The sequence below is a fragment of the Aspergillus nidulans genome, chromosome IV (genome assembly GCF_000011425.1).
Source record: "Aspergillus nidulans FGSC A4 chromosome IV".
In the NCBI taxonomy this organism is placed as follows: Eukaryota; Fungi; Ascomycota; class Eurotiomycetes; order Eurotiales; family Aspergillaceae; genus Aspergillus; species Aspergillus nidulans.
Window position 1 is genome coordinate 614,207 of NC_066260.1, and position 12,131 is coordinate 626,337.

A 12,131-nucleotide genomic window follows, 5' to 3' on the forward strand; every position below is an offset into this window, starting at 1 on the left:
CGCGTCACTGGTCTGCAACGCGGTCAATGAAACAACATTACTTCGCAATTGTCAAAGTCTCCATCGATTGGAGAGTGAGTGTAAGCTCGATGGAAAGTGTGAGCGGTGCATAGTATCGCTAGGAAAGGGAAGATGGCGGGGAAGCCGGGGCTGTGTTGGAGCAGCGAAGAGAGAGGCCAAGGGAGGCCTGTTTAGGCTAGCGTCGGCATAGCAAGTCCACATGACTCCCGAATGGTCCAACTTCTTCTCCTTCATATGCCATTCTGCACCCATCGTACGATCTTCTCAGATCGTTATATAACAATCAAGAATGCCTCAATGTCCTTTCCAAGCAAAGCACCCCGCGTCACCAAGGACGCCGCTAGTTTACATCAGTGCCCCGAGTGTGACAGGGCCTACGAGAGACCCGATCACCTAGCCCGCCATTTGGACTCCCGTGTGTTACAGTATATATCTCTTTAGAGAGTAAAGCTAACAGGCAACAAGATCGTAATGAGCGAAACTTTCATTGTCCGACCTGTCATCGCGGCTTCAACCGTAGGCACGTTGCCATCCAGCCGCAGAAGGAATCAGACTGACTCAGGGCAAGGGATGTACTGCAACGGCATCGATTGATCCACACAAGTGGTACGCCTCTCAGCAAACACGCAGGGAGAGCGGTTGAGGCGTGTGAACAATGCGCAATAGCGAAAGCGAGCTGTGACAACGATAGCCCATGCAATGTACGTGCCCAAAGAGGTTCAATGTCGGTTTGTGCTCTAATTAATGGTCAGAGATGTCAACGGAAAGGAATACCATGTATTCCACGAAAGCAACGGCACCGCTGCTTTAGAACAATGGCCAAGGCTACACCCGAAGCTGAGACACCCCAAGGTCAAGGAGGCAGCGAACCTGGTGTCGACCTTAGCACAACACCGAGGACTGAATCCATCGCCCATAGTGAAAACCGCCAGGCACCGCCAGCCTTGGAAGCCGGGATGAATCCGCTATATTCAACAGCATCACTTGCTTCGCCTGTTATATCATTTCCTACTGGCATCTCCGATCAGAGTAATCCCGTCGATAACTTGAGCGAGTTTCCAGCATTTTTTGAGCATGTCATGATGCCATCCGACCTTTTCTCAACTGGTGTCCCAGGCGTGCAGCAGCCGAGGGGCGTCTTGGATATTATGTGTGACCCGGGATTTACTAGTGCTGATGCTAACTTATTCGGTTCCGGTATTATCACGGACCTGGACAAAATATTAGAATACAATCTATCGCCTGCTCCAACATCATCAGACCAAGAACTGAACACTGAAGAAGAAAGCACGAAGAAGCGCGTCGCTGCATTTCGAAAATCTTTGTGGTATGCACATGGTCTCCTGAACAAAACACACTATCTTACCTGGCTTTAACAGGCTTAGGGTACCCGAAAAGAACCAGAATGGCTTTAGCGGGGATGGCCAAATACCTCTCAGAGACGGGGACATGACGGCTTCCATCTCTTCGCTGCACAGATCTCGGCTTGAAGCTCTAAATATCCGTGGTAAGCTCACACAGCAGATGCGAGATAACATCTTTCAACTTGTTCTCGCTACTGGCGGCTCGCGGCTTTCCGTTCCTTCATTTCCAACCGCCGAGTCGCTTGACGCTTTGATCAAGATCGGCATCTCGAAAAGAACCGAAACAGATGCCTGGATCCACCCGTATACCTTGTATCGCCAGGACTCCAGACCTGAACTCTTGACTGCTCTTACTGCTGCTGGGTGTGTATGTTCTGCTATTCCGTCAGTAGGCAAGGCGGGTGTGCTCCTTCTAGAAATTGTCCGAGTCAGCCTGGCAGATCTTGTAAGCGTATCGACTCATAGCCCCGAGAAGAATCACTAACCATAACAGGTTGAATCTGATAACAGCGTTCTGCGTGATTTGCAATATTTTCAGGCTTCTATGATGTGGTTGGATATTGGCATTTTCTGTGGCTATAAACGCAAAATGCAGATAGCGGAAAGCCACCTACAGCCATTATGCACAGTATGTACCACGACCAATCGGTGAATATTTCTGACAGGATCAGGCTTTAAGAAGGGCTGGAACTTTTGACCGCTCATTCTACTCAGATAATCAGCCAGTACAAGCCCTAGGTGGTGAATCAATAGAAGACGCCTGGTTACAATGGATACAGCAAGAGTCATTGAAGCGGTAGGCGGGCACTCTTGAGCCAAGTTAACGCTACTGACCTGAGCTCAGCCTTGCTTACCACCTTTTTGGACATGACGTGGAGGTAGCGGCAGCCATGAACAGGCCTGCATTGACCAGCTACGCCGAGTTCACTGTGCCCTTTCCGAGTGCCCGTGATCTTTGGCTTGCCCCGACAGCAACTGCTTGGAAGGAACTCTTGGAAACCAAGTACTCTCATGCCGTCTCCTCGAATTTATCTTTGAGAGATCTATTGTCTGATCTTTCTATTTTAAACGATCTACCTGTCAACATTGACACAGGTGTAGTGAATTCCGCTGTGCTACACGGGCTGATGAGCCAAGTCTTGATGTTCCGCCAACAAGCCTCGCTCTCGGACAGCCGTACCAATGATCAGCCTGTAACTAGGCTGTGGCTACAGACTCGCCAGGATGATTTGTACGGTACTCTGTTGTCTCTGGAAGAGCTCAAGGCTAACCAGGATATTGCTAGGTCCCAATGTATCAAAACAGTGAGCGAAAATATCGTTGATGCGCCGCCACTCGCAACACTTATCTGCGAATTTGCTATGATGCACCTTCATGTTAATTTGGACTCAATCCAGCGATTCGCCGGGCAATTTGGAGAAATGGAAGCAAGGCGCGAGTACCCGAAGCTCCGTGAGTGGGCCCTAACTAAAGAGGCTCGGACCTCGATTTGGCATGCTGGGCAAGTTCTACGCGCAGCTCGGCTAGTGCTACCATTTCAACTTCGAGGGTTCGATAGCCTCGCAATCTACCATGCTATATTAGTTCTATGGGTATTTGGGCTACTCTGTTGCGGTGAAAAACAGCGCGATAACAACACAAATCCAACAAGTGGCCATCCGAATCTGGTAGTCAGCCTGGATGGCCCAGAAACGGAGCTTATTAAGTCGTTCATTAACCGGAGCGTAGGCCAACATGGCCTGACCCTCCACTTTGCCGGTGCTGAGAATAGCACCGTTTTCTGTCCACTCAGTAGTCCCCGCTTAGTAATGGATGTGGGAAGACAGGTTTACGAAGGCAACTTTCAAGGAGCAACTGATTATGTGCCGCCACTGGTCGAAAACTTGCGCAACTTGATTCATGAGCTGGGGAGCTTGCCCTAGGAATTGATGGCGGCCAATATTGTCAAGGCGAGCAAATCACTGTGGTGGGCATAGTTTGTGGGGGGCGCCCACGCTTCGGCTTGTCCACATCCGGTGGTCGTGATGGTCTCGCCCGTGGGGTCTCCGCACTTCCCAAGTCTCCGCTTCTGCGCAGGATGACATTGATGGGGTAGATATACTCTCCGTTCTCCGAACCAAGACGTTCTGAAACTGGCACTTATTCTACGCCGCTTCGCAACTAATGGAGGAGAAAGGGGCCATTGAGCTAGCAGAGAGTGTGGAAGTTGGAAAACCTGACGTTGAACTCGGACAAGTTCTTGTCGATGGTGAGGGACAGGTACAGCGATTGCCTGTACCCAGCAAGGACCCGAATGATCCATTGAACTACACAAGATGGGAGAAGGTCGGTATCATTGTGAGCTGTTGCTGGTTCTGTAAGTGATTCGACACTAGGCGCGGACGAGATCTTGTGCTGATGATACCTAGCGACAATGTCTTTGTCGCTTGTTGGGGGCCTAGGGGCATTCCTTGACGTCCTTTTCGAGCTTTACATACCCGATGGACATAGTACCAATGAAATAGTCTGGTTGTCTACGTTCCCATCTCTTTTTGTCGGCGTTGGTCGGTCAATCCACTCTTCCCACTGTATGTTCCAATGCTGACCTAGCAAGGTAATTTTCTTGTTCTCCCGCTCGCTCTGCTTTACGGTCGAAGATTCACAACAATCCTTTCGACAATAGTCCTTCTCGCAGCCACCATTGGTTGCGCTGTTTGCAATACCTGGGAGCAGCATCTGGGTCTGCGGATCCTCCAGGGTCTCTCAGCTGGTGTAACTGAATCGGTAAGTTTCGTGCCTCATACCAAGAGTTGTCAACTAACTTAGGCTCAACCAGGTCCTGCCTCTCATTCTAGCTGAAGTAACGTTCGTGCATCAACATGGAATGGTATATGGCATGTATTGGGCAGCACAGAGCACCATTACCGGATGTCTCAATCTAGCTGCTTCCTACGAAGTGGCAGCTCTTGGATGGAGGTGGTACTACTGGGTCTTTGCGATCACGGTCGCCGTCGGCCTTCTCCTTGTCATCGTCTTCGGGCTTGAAACTAGCTACCAGCGCAGCTCCCAGTTTGTCCATGGTCGCATGGTTGTCACAGACCAGTTCGGCGTAACTAGGGTGCTTAGCGAGGACGAAACACGACAGTATCTCGGCACCCATGGCCACCCATATAGTCGCGACGACGGCCATATACCGGAAGAGCTCCGGCCAAAGAAGACATACTTTCAAATGCTAATACCATGGGCATCGCCAACCGAAAGTCCTCTGATCCTCATCCCCCGAACCACGCTTCAGATCTTCTCAGCCTTCTTGTCCCCCGGCATCCTGTACGCAACCCTCGTTGCCTCTGTCGTCCTCGGCTCCTCAATCGGCATGTCCCTCTCCTACAACACAGTCCTGCAGTACAACTACCATTGGCCCGCAAAATCCATTGGGCTAATCAACCTCGGTGGTGTTTTCGGTGGCTTCGGCGGCATGCTCTACGCAGGCTTCTTCGGCGACAAATTCATCGTGTGGATGGCGAAGCGGAATGGCGGGATTCACACACCCGAACACCGCCTCCCTCTCCTTATTCTCCCTGGTATCCTGGGAGTGGTGGCCCTTCTCCTCTACGGGCTCACAGCGGATGGAAGCGCAACTTGGAGCGGGCCATATATGGGCTGGACGCTCTTCCAAATCACCTTCGTGTCTGTGCTTATTCTGTCCACGTCATTTGCGGCAGAAGCATGGGAGAAGAATCCCGGGCCGGCCATTGTGGCCGTGGTTGGCGTGAAAAATATCGTTGCGTTTGCGTTGAGTTATGGAATTAATCCAATGACAGAGTTGTATGATTACCCCGTTGCGATGGGGATCCTTGCGGCGATTGTCGGCGGAGTGTTCCTGTTAGGAGTGCCCGTTTATTTCCTGAATCCAAGAGTAAGCTCTTCCGTTTCTTCTCTTTCTCCTGAGTTCAAAATGAGATCTAACGAAGGTCATCTGTCGCAGTGGCGGAGATGGATGGATATGAAGGAGCGGAGACAGCGACGTACAGCGAATTGAGCTGGCAATCATCGGTACTTTAGTCTGGATACGTTTGAAAACTATCGCTTTGCGTACTTCGTAGTGAGTTATGGTTGAAATGACAGATCACAAGTAAATATGCAATGTGGGTGGACATTCTTTTCCCCCCATGAAGTAATGAATATATTGCCAAGTTAACTATACAACCATACGAGATTTCTACTTGGCAGAACGAGACAGTAAGCCGTATAGAACAAATGCTCTGAAACATGTATATAACGCCAACGTCTTTAAATCCATGCAAAAAATTGAGACGTATTCTTGATCGCCATTACCTCCCGAGCTGCTGATCATTTCTATCCCGTTTCTAACATATTTACTTAACCACATCTCTAGATCCTTACATGAGAGCTGAACAGGACTCCAAGCATAACATTGATCAAGCAAATCCCGGAAAGGCATCCCAATGCGTCTCATTGGCAGTATCCGCCGCTGCCGTCTCCTCCTCTAGACACCGAGGACACCCACACTTAAACCGGAACAATCCCTGCAAATGGCGCCTCCGATCTTGGAGCGAAACATATTGCGTCATATCAAAGTATGAAATGCAACACTCCTCCCCTGCAGCGATGTCCCGTCCAGCCGTAAAGACCATCCGACCAACTTTATCTGGTTTGTGGATTATCTAAAAAAAAAGGTATCAGCGGTGATAACTATCACTGTCGACAGAGGTAAAGGCTAGGAGTGAATTGAAGCACAAGAAACATACATTCGGACAACAAGAATGGTTCGCGATCGAAGCACGCGGATACACTGCCGCTGCAAATTGTTCTCCTCTGCTGACCGGCGGATTTGGGGGCGGAAAGACCCCCGTTTCTCGCGGATAGAGACCGAATGAGTTTGCTTCTTCTTTACAAATTAGCGCTAGAACGTCGGAATTTGATAAGTCGTGTGGGAGTGTCGAGCTGCCGAGGTACTTCTTAACGAGAACGGTCCACTCGCGGACTTGAGCATGAGACCAAGTCTCCGGAGTGCCGCAAAGGGAATCAATAGCGGGCCAGCCGAATTTGAAGCGGGATAGTGATGGGTGTGAGTCGTGAGCTGGTGGTTTGTCCTCGATATTATGGGGATAGGAGGACTCCGTGTATCGTCTGGATAGGATTCGAACGATTAACCAGAGCATGCCGAAGTTGTACTCGCCCCATTTTGAGAGTAGGGACGTGGTGTATTTTGCTAGCCAGGTGCATTCGAAATCATGTCTTGCTTTGTCTGTTTCCTCACAGGAGTCATTGCACCAGAATACGTCATTGTTGCAGCGGTTTGGACAGCGCGAGGCGGTGTCTCGGGAGACAGGTTTATTGCATTGGGGATTGCTGCATATTGCCTTTCGAAGACTGGTTGTTGCGTCTACGTCGGAAATTGGGATAATAGCATAGGGCGGGTCGATGAGAAGAACCTCACCTCGTTGAATTGATTGCGCCGCTTGCAGTTGACGGCCCTTGTCAGGGTTCACGCTCTGTGCTAAATGGGGGTGGACCCAAGGCAGCATAGTCAAGCAGACACTGTCTAGTTGTATCAGCGGTTACTTTGCCGACTGTCTTGGTGGTTGCAGTCCGTGATTCTTTGGGTAAATTGTGTGTGTCTTTTTTTTTTTTGCGCCGCAGAATGTCGGCGGCGACGTGCGAAATTCTCCATCACGAGTTGGACCGGCCCACTTGATTCTGTGGAAGTGGAATCAATCATGGCTCTCAATCTGTGTCTAGACCCGAAGGACGAAGCCAATTGGCCATTCTTTACTGGTGTTCCGTAAACCCGCGTGGCCGAACCAAGCAATCTGATAGGAGTACAAAGGAATGCAGAGTGCTCTAATGGATCCCGCTAGCCGGATTGACCTACGATAAGCTTTGCTGCAGCGGTAAGCTTATCTCGAACCAGGGTCGGCGCAGGGGAAGTGCTAGTATGGAGACGTTGAACAATGTCGGTATTTCTGCAATATGCACAATATGTAGGACTGCAACCAGAACTAATGCAGGTGGTGGGTAGTGCGCTGGTGATGCCGTGTGACAAAGCTGTTCCTGCCAGCTGCCGAACGGCTGCAAGCGGCTGCTAGTTCTTGACAGCAACCACGAACAGCCGAGGATAGCGTAACAACACCCTTCCATCAAAGGACTTTGGATATAATTGCTCCAGACGACCCAAGTAAGCCTTCAAGAAAGACTCCCGATCCGGCTGCGACAAAGGGTCAATGAACGGCCGCAGGCCCGTCCCCTTGACCCATTCTACGACAGCCTTATGGTTCTCCAGCGAATGGTTATAGTAGGTATGCCAGATATTCACCTCAGCACAGAGCGGCTTCAGTTCATCGTACAGTTCATGTGGCGATTGAAAGCTTTCGCGAGCAACGGATTGTAGCGTGCTCGACCACGGACCATTGGCGGCAATTTCACGCATTGTGACGTGCGATGGCTCAGCCAAATTATCCGGCACCTGGAAGGCAAAGACGCCGCCTGAAGGCTGCGACTGAATAAGGCGTTTGATGATTTCCAGACGTTGGTCCCGCGGTAGCCACTGGAAGACGGCGTTGGAGAAGAATAGGTCTACCGGTTCTCTAGGTGTATACGTACTGAGGCCATCGACTGTAAACTCGATTCCCGGGAGGGTTTCGCGAGCCTTTCCAATCATATCTGGAGACGAGTCCATTCCTGTCACTCGGGCATCTGGATACCGGGATACAAGGACGGCTGTTGAGTTGCCAGGTCCGCAGCCTAGATCCACGACGCGATGTGGTGAATCGAGTGGAACCTGGGCGAGCAGATCACGAGCAGGTCGTGTGCGTTCAGCCTCAAACTTAAGGTATTGTCTGGCACTCCAGTCGGATGCCGCCATGGTCCGTGAACAATGGAAATTACGTGAAGTAGATGTAAGCACCTGCCGTAATGATCGGGCCGTGAAGGACATTATGCACTCGCAAACTAATCGTGGTGGTGTCTTTCTCTCGTGGTTGTAGTGTGCGACTCGGTGTAGACCGTGGAGACCCCAAGAGATGAACTAGCGATATTCGGAGGCCGTGGCTGACTCAGCCAGTGTTTGTGCGCCGATTACGGCGATGAGTCAGCGACACGTGCCGTTGTCTAGACTCAAAGAGTGCTTCCCTGGAACTTCAAAATCACAACACGGCGAAAGCCGACTGCACGTCAGCCTCCTTGACCATGCTGTCTACTATCTCCAGGATCCGCTGCTTCAAGATACTTATTCCGATCTCGCCCAGCACAATCGCTGCTGCCATGATTATGGGTCTCAGATCGCCTTTTTTTGGAATTTGACTCCAGTCACGCCGCATGCTGCACGGATCGCAGTGAGTATCATGACGAATAAAGCTTGGTCATTGTCAAAACCTTGAGGTGAAGGATCCAGTTGAACCACACAATGAGGACTATTGCAATAAATAAACGCCCCGCGATCTTTTACTGTTCTGACGCCAATTCAAGGATCGCTGATCATATCGAGCGAGTCATGCCGCTCGAATGTGAACAATCCGGATTGCGCACCGGAGGACGGTAGCCCATACTGCTTATTGTTGCCATTGGTTCCTGCAATACAATACTCAGGCGCATTGTCGCCACTTGACGTGCTCCTCTCTCGAGACCTCAGCTCGAAGGCCAACTGGATTCCCCTGTCGCAACTTGTATTACTGTGACGAGGTTGCAGAGGGCGAACCATTCCTGATGCAAGATAAGGCTGGCTGCAGGTAGCGCTTGCAGTCAAAATCCAGTATATGTCAGGGCCCGTTACGTAAGACAGGCCATTGTTGTTATGGAAGCATGCCCAGCAAAAATGCATACCTTGGGAGTCGGTTGTGACGCTCCCGAGCTCATCCCGCCGCTCTGACGGAAGCGAGACGGGCCATTGGTGGGTCACGATCTACGTGATAATGATCCTCTTGGCTGTATCTGTCTGCACGAACATGTACGCACTCGAGGCTGGCTGAAACCCATGGAGTCAGGACTCTTGGATCCTCTTCACACGAGCCGTGACCCACCTCGGTCAGATCCGTTAGCCCAAGAAGGAAACAGCAGCCCAAGAACTGAGCCGGATCAGGCAAACAATCGAGAGCAGGAGCAGAGTAAATCAGTCGCGGTCGATCGACCCATGATCTCTCCCACTGCAGATCATGGTGCCAAGATAGTGGCTGGCTACTGTACCAATGAGGAATATGTGATTGAGCACTGCCGACGATTGGGTGTAGGGCGGTGGTAACAAGCTTATAAGAGGGCGAGCTGTCTCGCCGGCTAACCATCTTGTTTGCACATATTTTCCACCATTTCTGAAGAAATTTCCTACAGGTTCGGCCGTCAACGACACGATTGCATAACGCAGATGGCGTGCCCAGATCACTCTGAGCCTGGCGCCTTCCCCATGCCCGAAATGGCCGAGATGCCGGCACCAATCTTCTCGCCTACGGCTGCCACCACCGCTATAGTGCCACCGCATCGCGACGACCGACCTCTGAGAAGCTCATGTGGCCAGTGCAACCAAGCAAAGGTTAAGTGCTCTAAGGATAGACCGACCTGCCGGCGCTGTGCTACACGGAATACACCCTGCGTTTACAGCATCTCGCTGCGCGGAATCAAAAGGCCACGGCCTCGCCAAGAAGCAGACCAGACCTGCCCACCAAAGGAAAAGAAGAGAGTCCTCTCCATCCCATCTCCCGTCTCTTCGGAAACGCTGCCCACCACGACTGTCGATATCACAGTGCAACCAGCGTGTCCGCCCAATTTCGGAAATAGTGATATCTACTCTGAAGGATTTGTAGATGATGATCTCGCCGGCCTCCTCTCGCTGAACCCCTTCGATACTCCGCTCTCCGATCCAACAGCGTTCCCCTTTTCACTGGATGTTCCAGACTCGCGTCTTGTTCCTTCGACTCAGCCTGCGGTTGCACCACAGATGGTCCCGCATTCGATGACGATCCCTCTCAGCCCCATTTCGCCGCCAAGCTCCCGGGACGGCCACAGCCATTATGGAGCCACAGGCCCGACGACCACCACGACATCCGGCCTGAACTCACCAGTCCCAGCCTCAGTCACCTGCTGGTGCCAGCAAAGCATTAGCTTCAAGTTGACCGAGCTCAGCATGCCAAAACCACCATCAAGCACCTTCATCCTCGACGACTTCCTAACCGAGCACCGCGCCAATATGGCCCTCTGCACCAACGTCCTGAACTGCCCAGATCCCCACCGTACTCACGGCATGATTCTTCTTACGCAGATGATTGCTCTCCTGCATCATATGACGGCTGCCTTTGACCAGCTTCTTCCGCGAGGCGATACGAGCGGGCAGCAGCAGCCGCCTCCACCTCCGCCAACCCCATCATCGAGAGCGACCTCAACGTCGCCCATCGACCACCGCAAGGAGCAAATCAGCAACGCCAACACTCTCCGTGCCGAGCTCGCCAAGCTAGGCGTCCTGATCCAGGAATTTGACAGGAGGTACTGCGCGCTAGATAATTCCGGGTTTGGAAACGAGACGTTCCTTCTCTCCCCACTGTTTGCAAACCTGCAGTGGAAGACGCAGGTAAAATTTGACGCAGTGAGATCGTGGATACCCTGGCTATAGATCGATTCTCTCATTATACCCCTTGTGCTTCTTTTGCGACTTCCATATCAACTCTCTTCTACATGAAGAATTCGGTATCTGCTGGGCGGCTACTTTATAATTTATAATCTACAAAATAGATATGTTTTCCGTCTCAATCCGTGCGCATCTCCCAACTCTCAGGCATTAACCCCGGTACACTACCAGAATTTTGGATAGTGAAACAACGCCCGCCGTTCAATCTGCCCGTCTGCCTCTGTCAACCCTACTTATCTATTTACTGATCACCCAATCACTACACTGAAAGGGGGAAAGGAGACAACCTGCCCAAGATAAGCTCCACACTAAAGAACCGAACCGGCAGTGTAACTCGCACCCAGTCCAGCGGTGTCAGACCTGTCAGACTCCCTTCAAGCAATCAGCCTCGATACGATCGTACTCTGTACCGATCCTTCTTGGTGCTACACCGCACAACGGCCCTCCGTAAGCCGACTTCGTGCTACGTGTTATGTGTTACGTGTAAGCCGTCAGGGGAAAAAGCAACGCGGCAGTCGTTCGGCTACCAAATAAAGCTATCAGCTAGCTAGCTAAGCACGGAATGCCTGGGTCTTATTCTGCCCAGCTCCGGGTCTTCCAGTGTCTAATTTTGTCATGTCTCTCGTGACCGGAGTTTCCAGTAATCCCGGAGATGTGGTGTCCGGCGCCGGAGACTGGAGATAAGCATCCAGAGGGGCCCGATGCCAATCGAAAGGCAGGTGTAGGCGCAGCTTTCGTGATCAATTGGGCTAAGCATCAGCGTGAGATCGATGTGGGTACGCTCCACTAATTATTGAATTTCTGTCAGTGCGTGTTGGAAATCAATTCCGTCGCGAGTAGCGGCAAATTCTTCAGTGCGGTTGCAGGGCTGTGCACGAGGCGGCTAGCAGCCTGATTTTTGCGTCGACACCATTCGAATACAGCCTGGAAGGAAGGGTCTTTGTGTCACTGGGTTTCTCTTCGTTTCCTGCCGGCTCTTTTCCGGTGAGATGTCAGCTTTTGCTGTTGTTTGCTGTCGAGATTGGTATGGTTAGCTGAGCCCTAATTCGTCATTTTTCCGCACCGCCTAAAGTCGCTGAGCGGCCTAAGTTTACGCAGCAAGTGCTGGCTTCTCCATACAAAACAGCCTCTCAAAC

The 12,131-nt window shown here is 51.4% G+C and overlaps 5 protein-coding genes across 5 annotated transcripts, besides 1 other annotated feature; 3 read left to right on the forward strand and 2 right to left on the reverse strand.

The window, feature by feature from the left end:
* Nucleotides 1-12,131: part of a sequence feature (contig 1.123 816..128436(-1)) that runs on past both edges of the window.
* ANIA_10910 (C2H2-type zinc finger protein) lies at nt 232-3,307 on the forward strand (the record flags this gene model as incomplete). Its single annotated transcript, XM_050611899.1, has 8 exons — nt 232-436; nt 487-541; nt 590-722; nt 774-1,348; nt 1,401-1,830; nt 1,879-2,013; nt 2,051-2,181; nt 2,230-3,307. 8 exons carry the CDS (start codon nt 232-234, stop codon nt 3,305-3,307), a joined length of 2,742 nt encoding a protein of 913 aa, XP_050467872.1.
* On the forward strand, nt 3,549-5,403 carry ANIA_07225 (uncharacterized protein; the record flags this gene model as incomplete). The annotated part of the gene is made up of 4 exons (XM_675402.1): nt 3,549-3,741; nt 3,890-3,952; nt 4,048-4,148; nt 4,201-5,403. 4 exons carry the CDS (start codon nt 3,549-3,551, stop codon nt 5,401-5,403), a joined length of 1,560 nt encoding a protein of 519 aa, XP_680494.1.
* On the reverse strand, nt 5,804-6,981 carry ANIA_10915 (SET domain-containing protein; the record flags this gene model as incomplete). Its single annotated transcript, XM_050611900.1, has 2 exons — nt 6,134-6,981; nt 5,804-6,049 (listed from the first exon to the last, which is right to left on the reverse strand). The coding sequence occupies exons 1-2, from the start codon at nt 6,911-6,913 to the stop codon at nt 5,804-5,806; spliced, it is 1,026 nt and encodes a 341-aa protein (XP_050467873.1). The 5' UTR covers nt 6,914-6,981.
* ANIA_10909 (uncharacterized protein) lies at nt 7,257-8,322 on the reverse strand (the record flags this gene model as incomplete). Its single annotated transcript, XM_675401.2, has 2 exons — nt 7,257-7,470; nt 7,535-8,322. 2 exons carry the CDS (start codon nt 8,320-8,322, stop codon nt 7,257-7,259), a joined length of 1,002 nt encoding a protein of 333 aa, XP_680493.2.
* On the forward strand, nt 9,790-11,446 carry ANIA_07223 (Zn(II)2Cys6 transcription factor domain-containing protein; the record flags this gene model as incomplete). The annotated part of the gene is made up of 2 exons (XM_675400.1): nt 9,790-10,938; nt 11,324-11,446. The coding sequence occupies 2 exons, from the start codon at nt 9,790-9,792 to the stop codon at nt 11,444-11,446; spliced, it is 1,272 nt and encodes a 423-aa protein (XP_680492.1).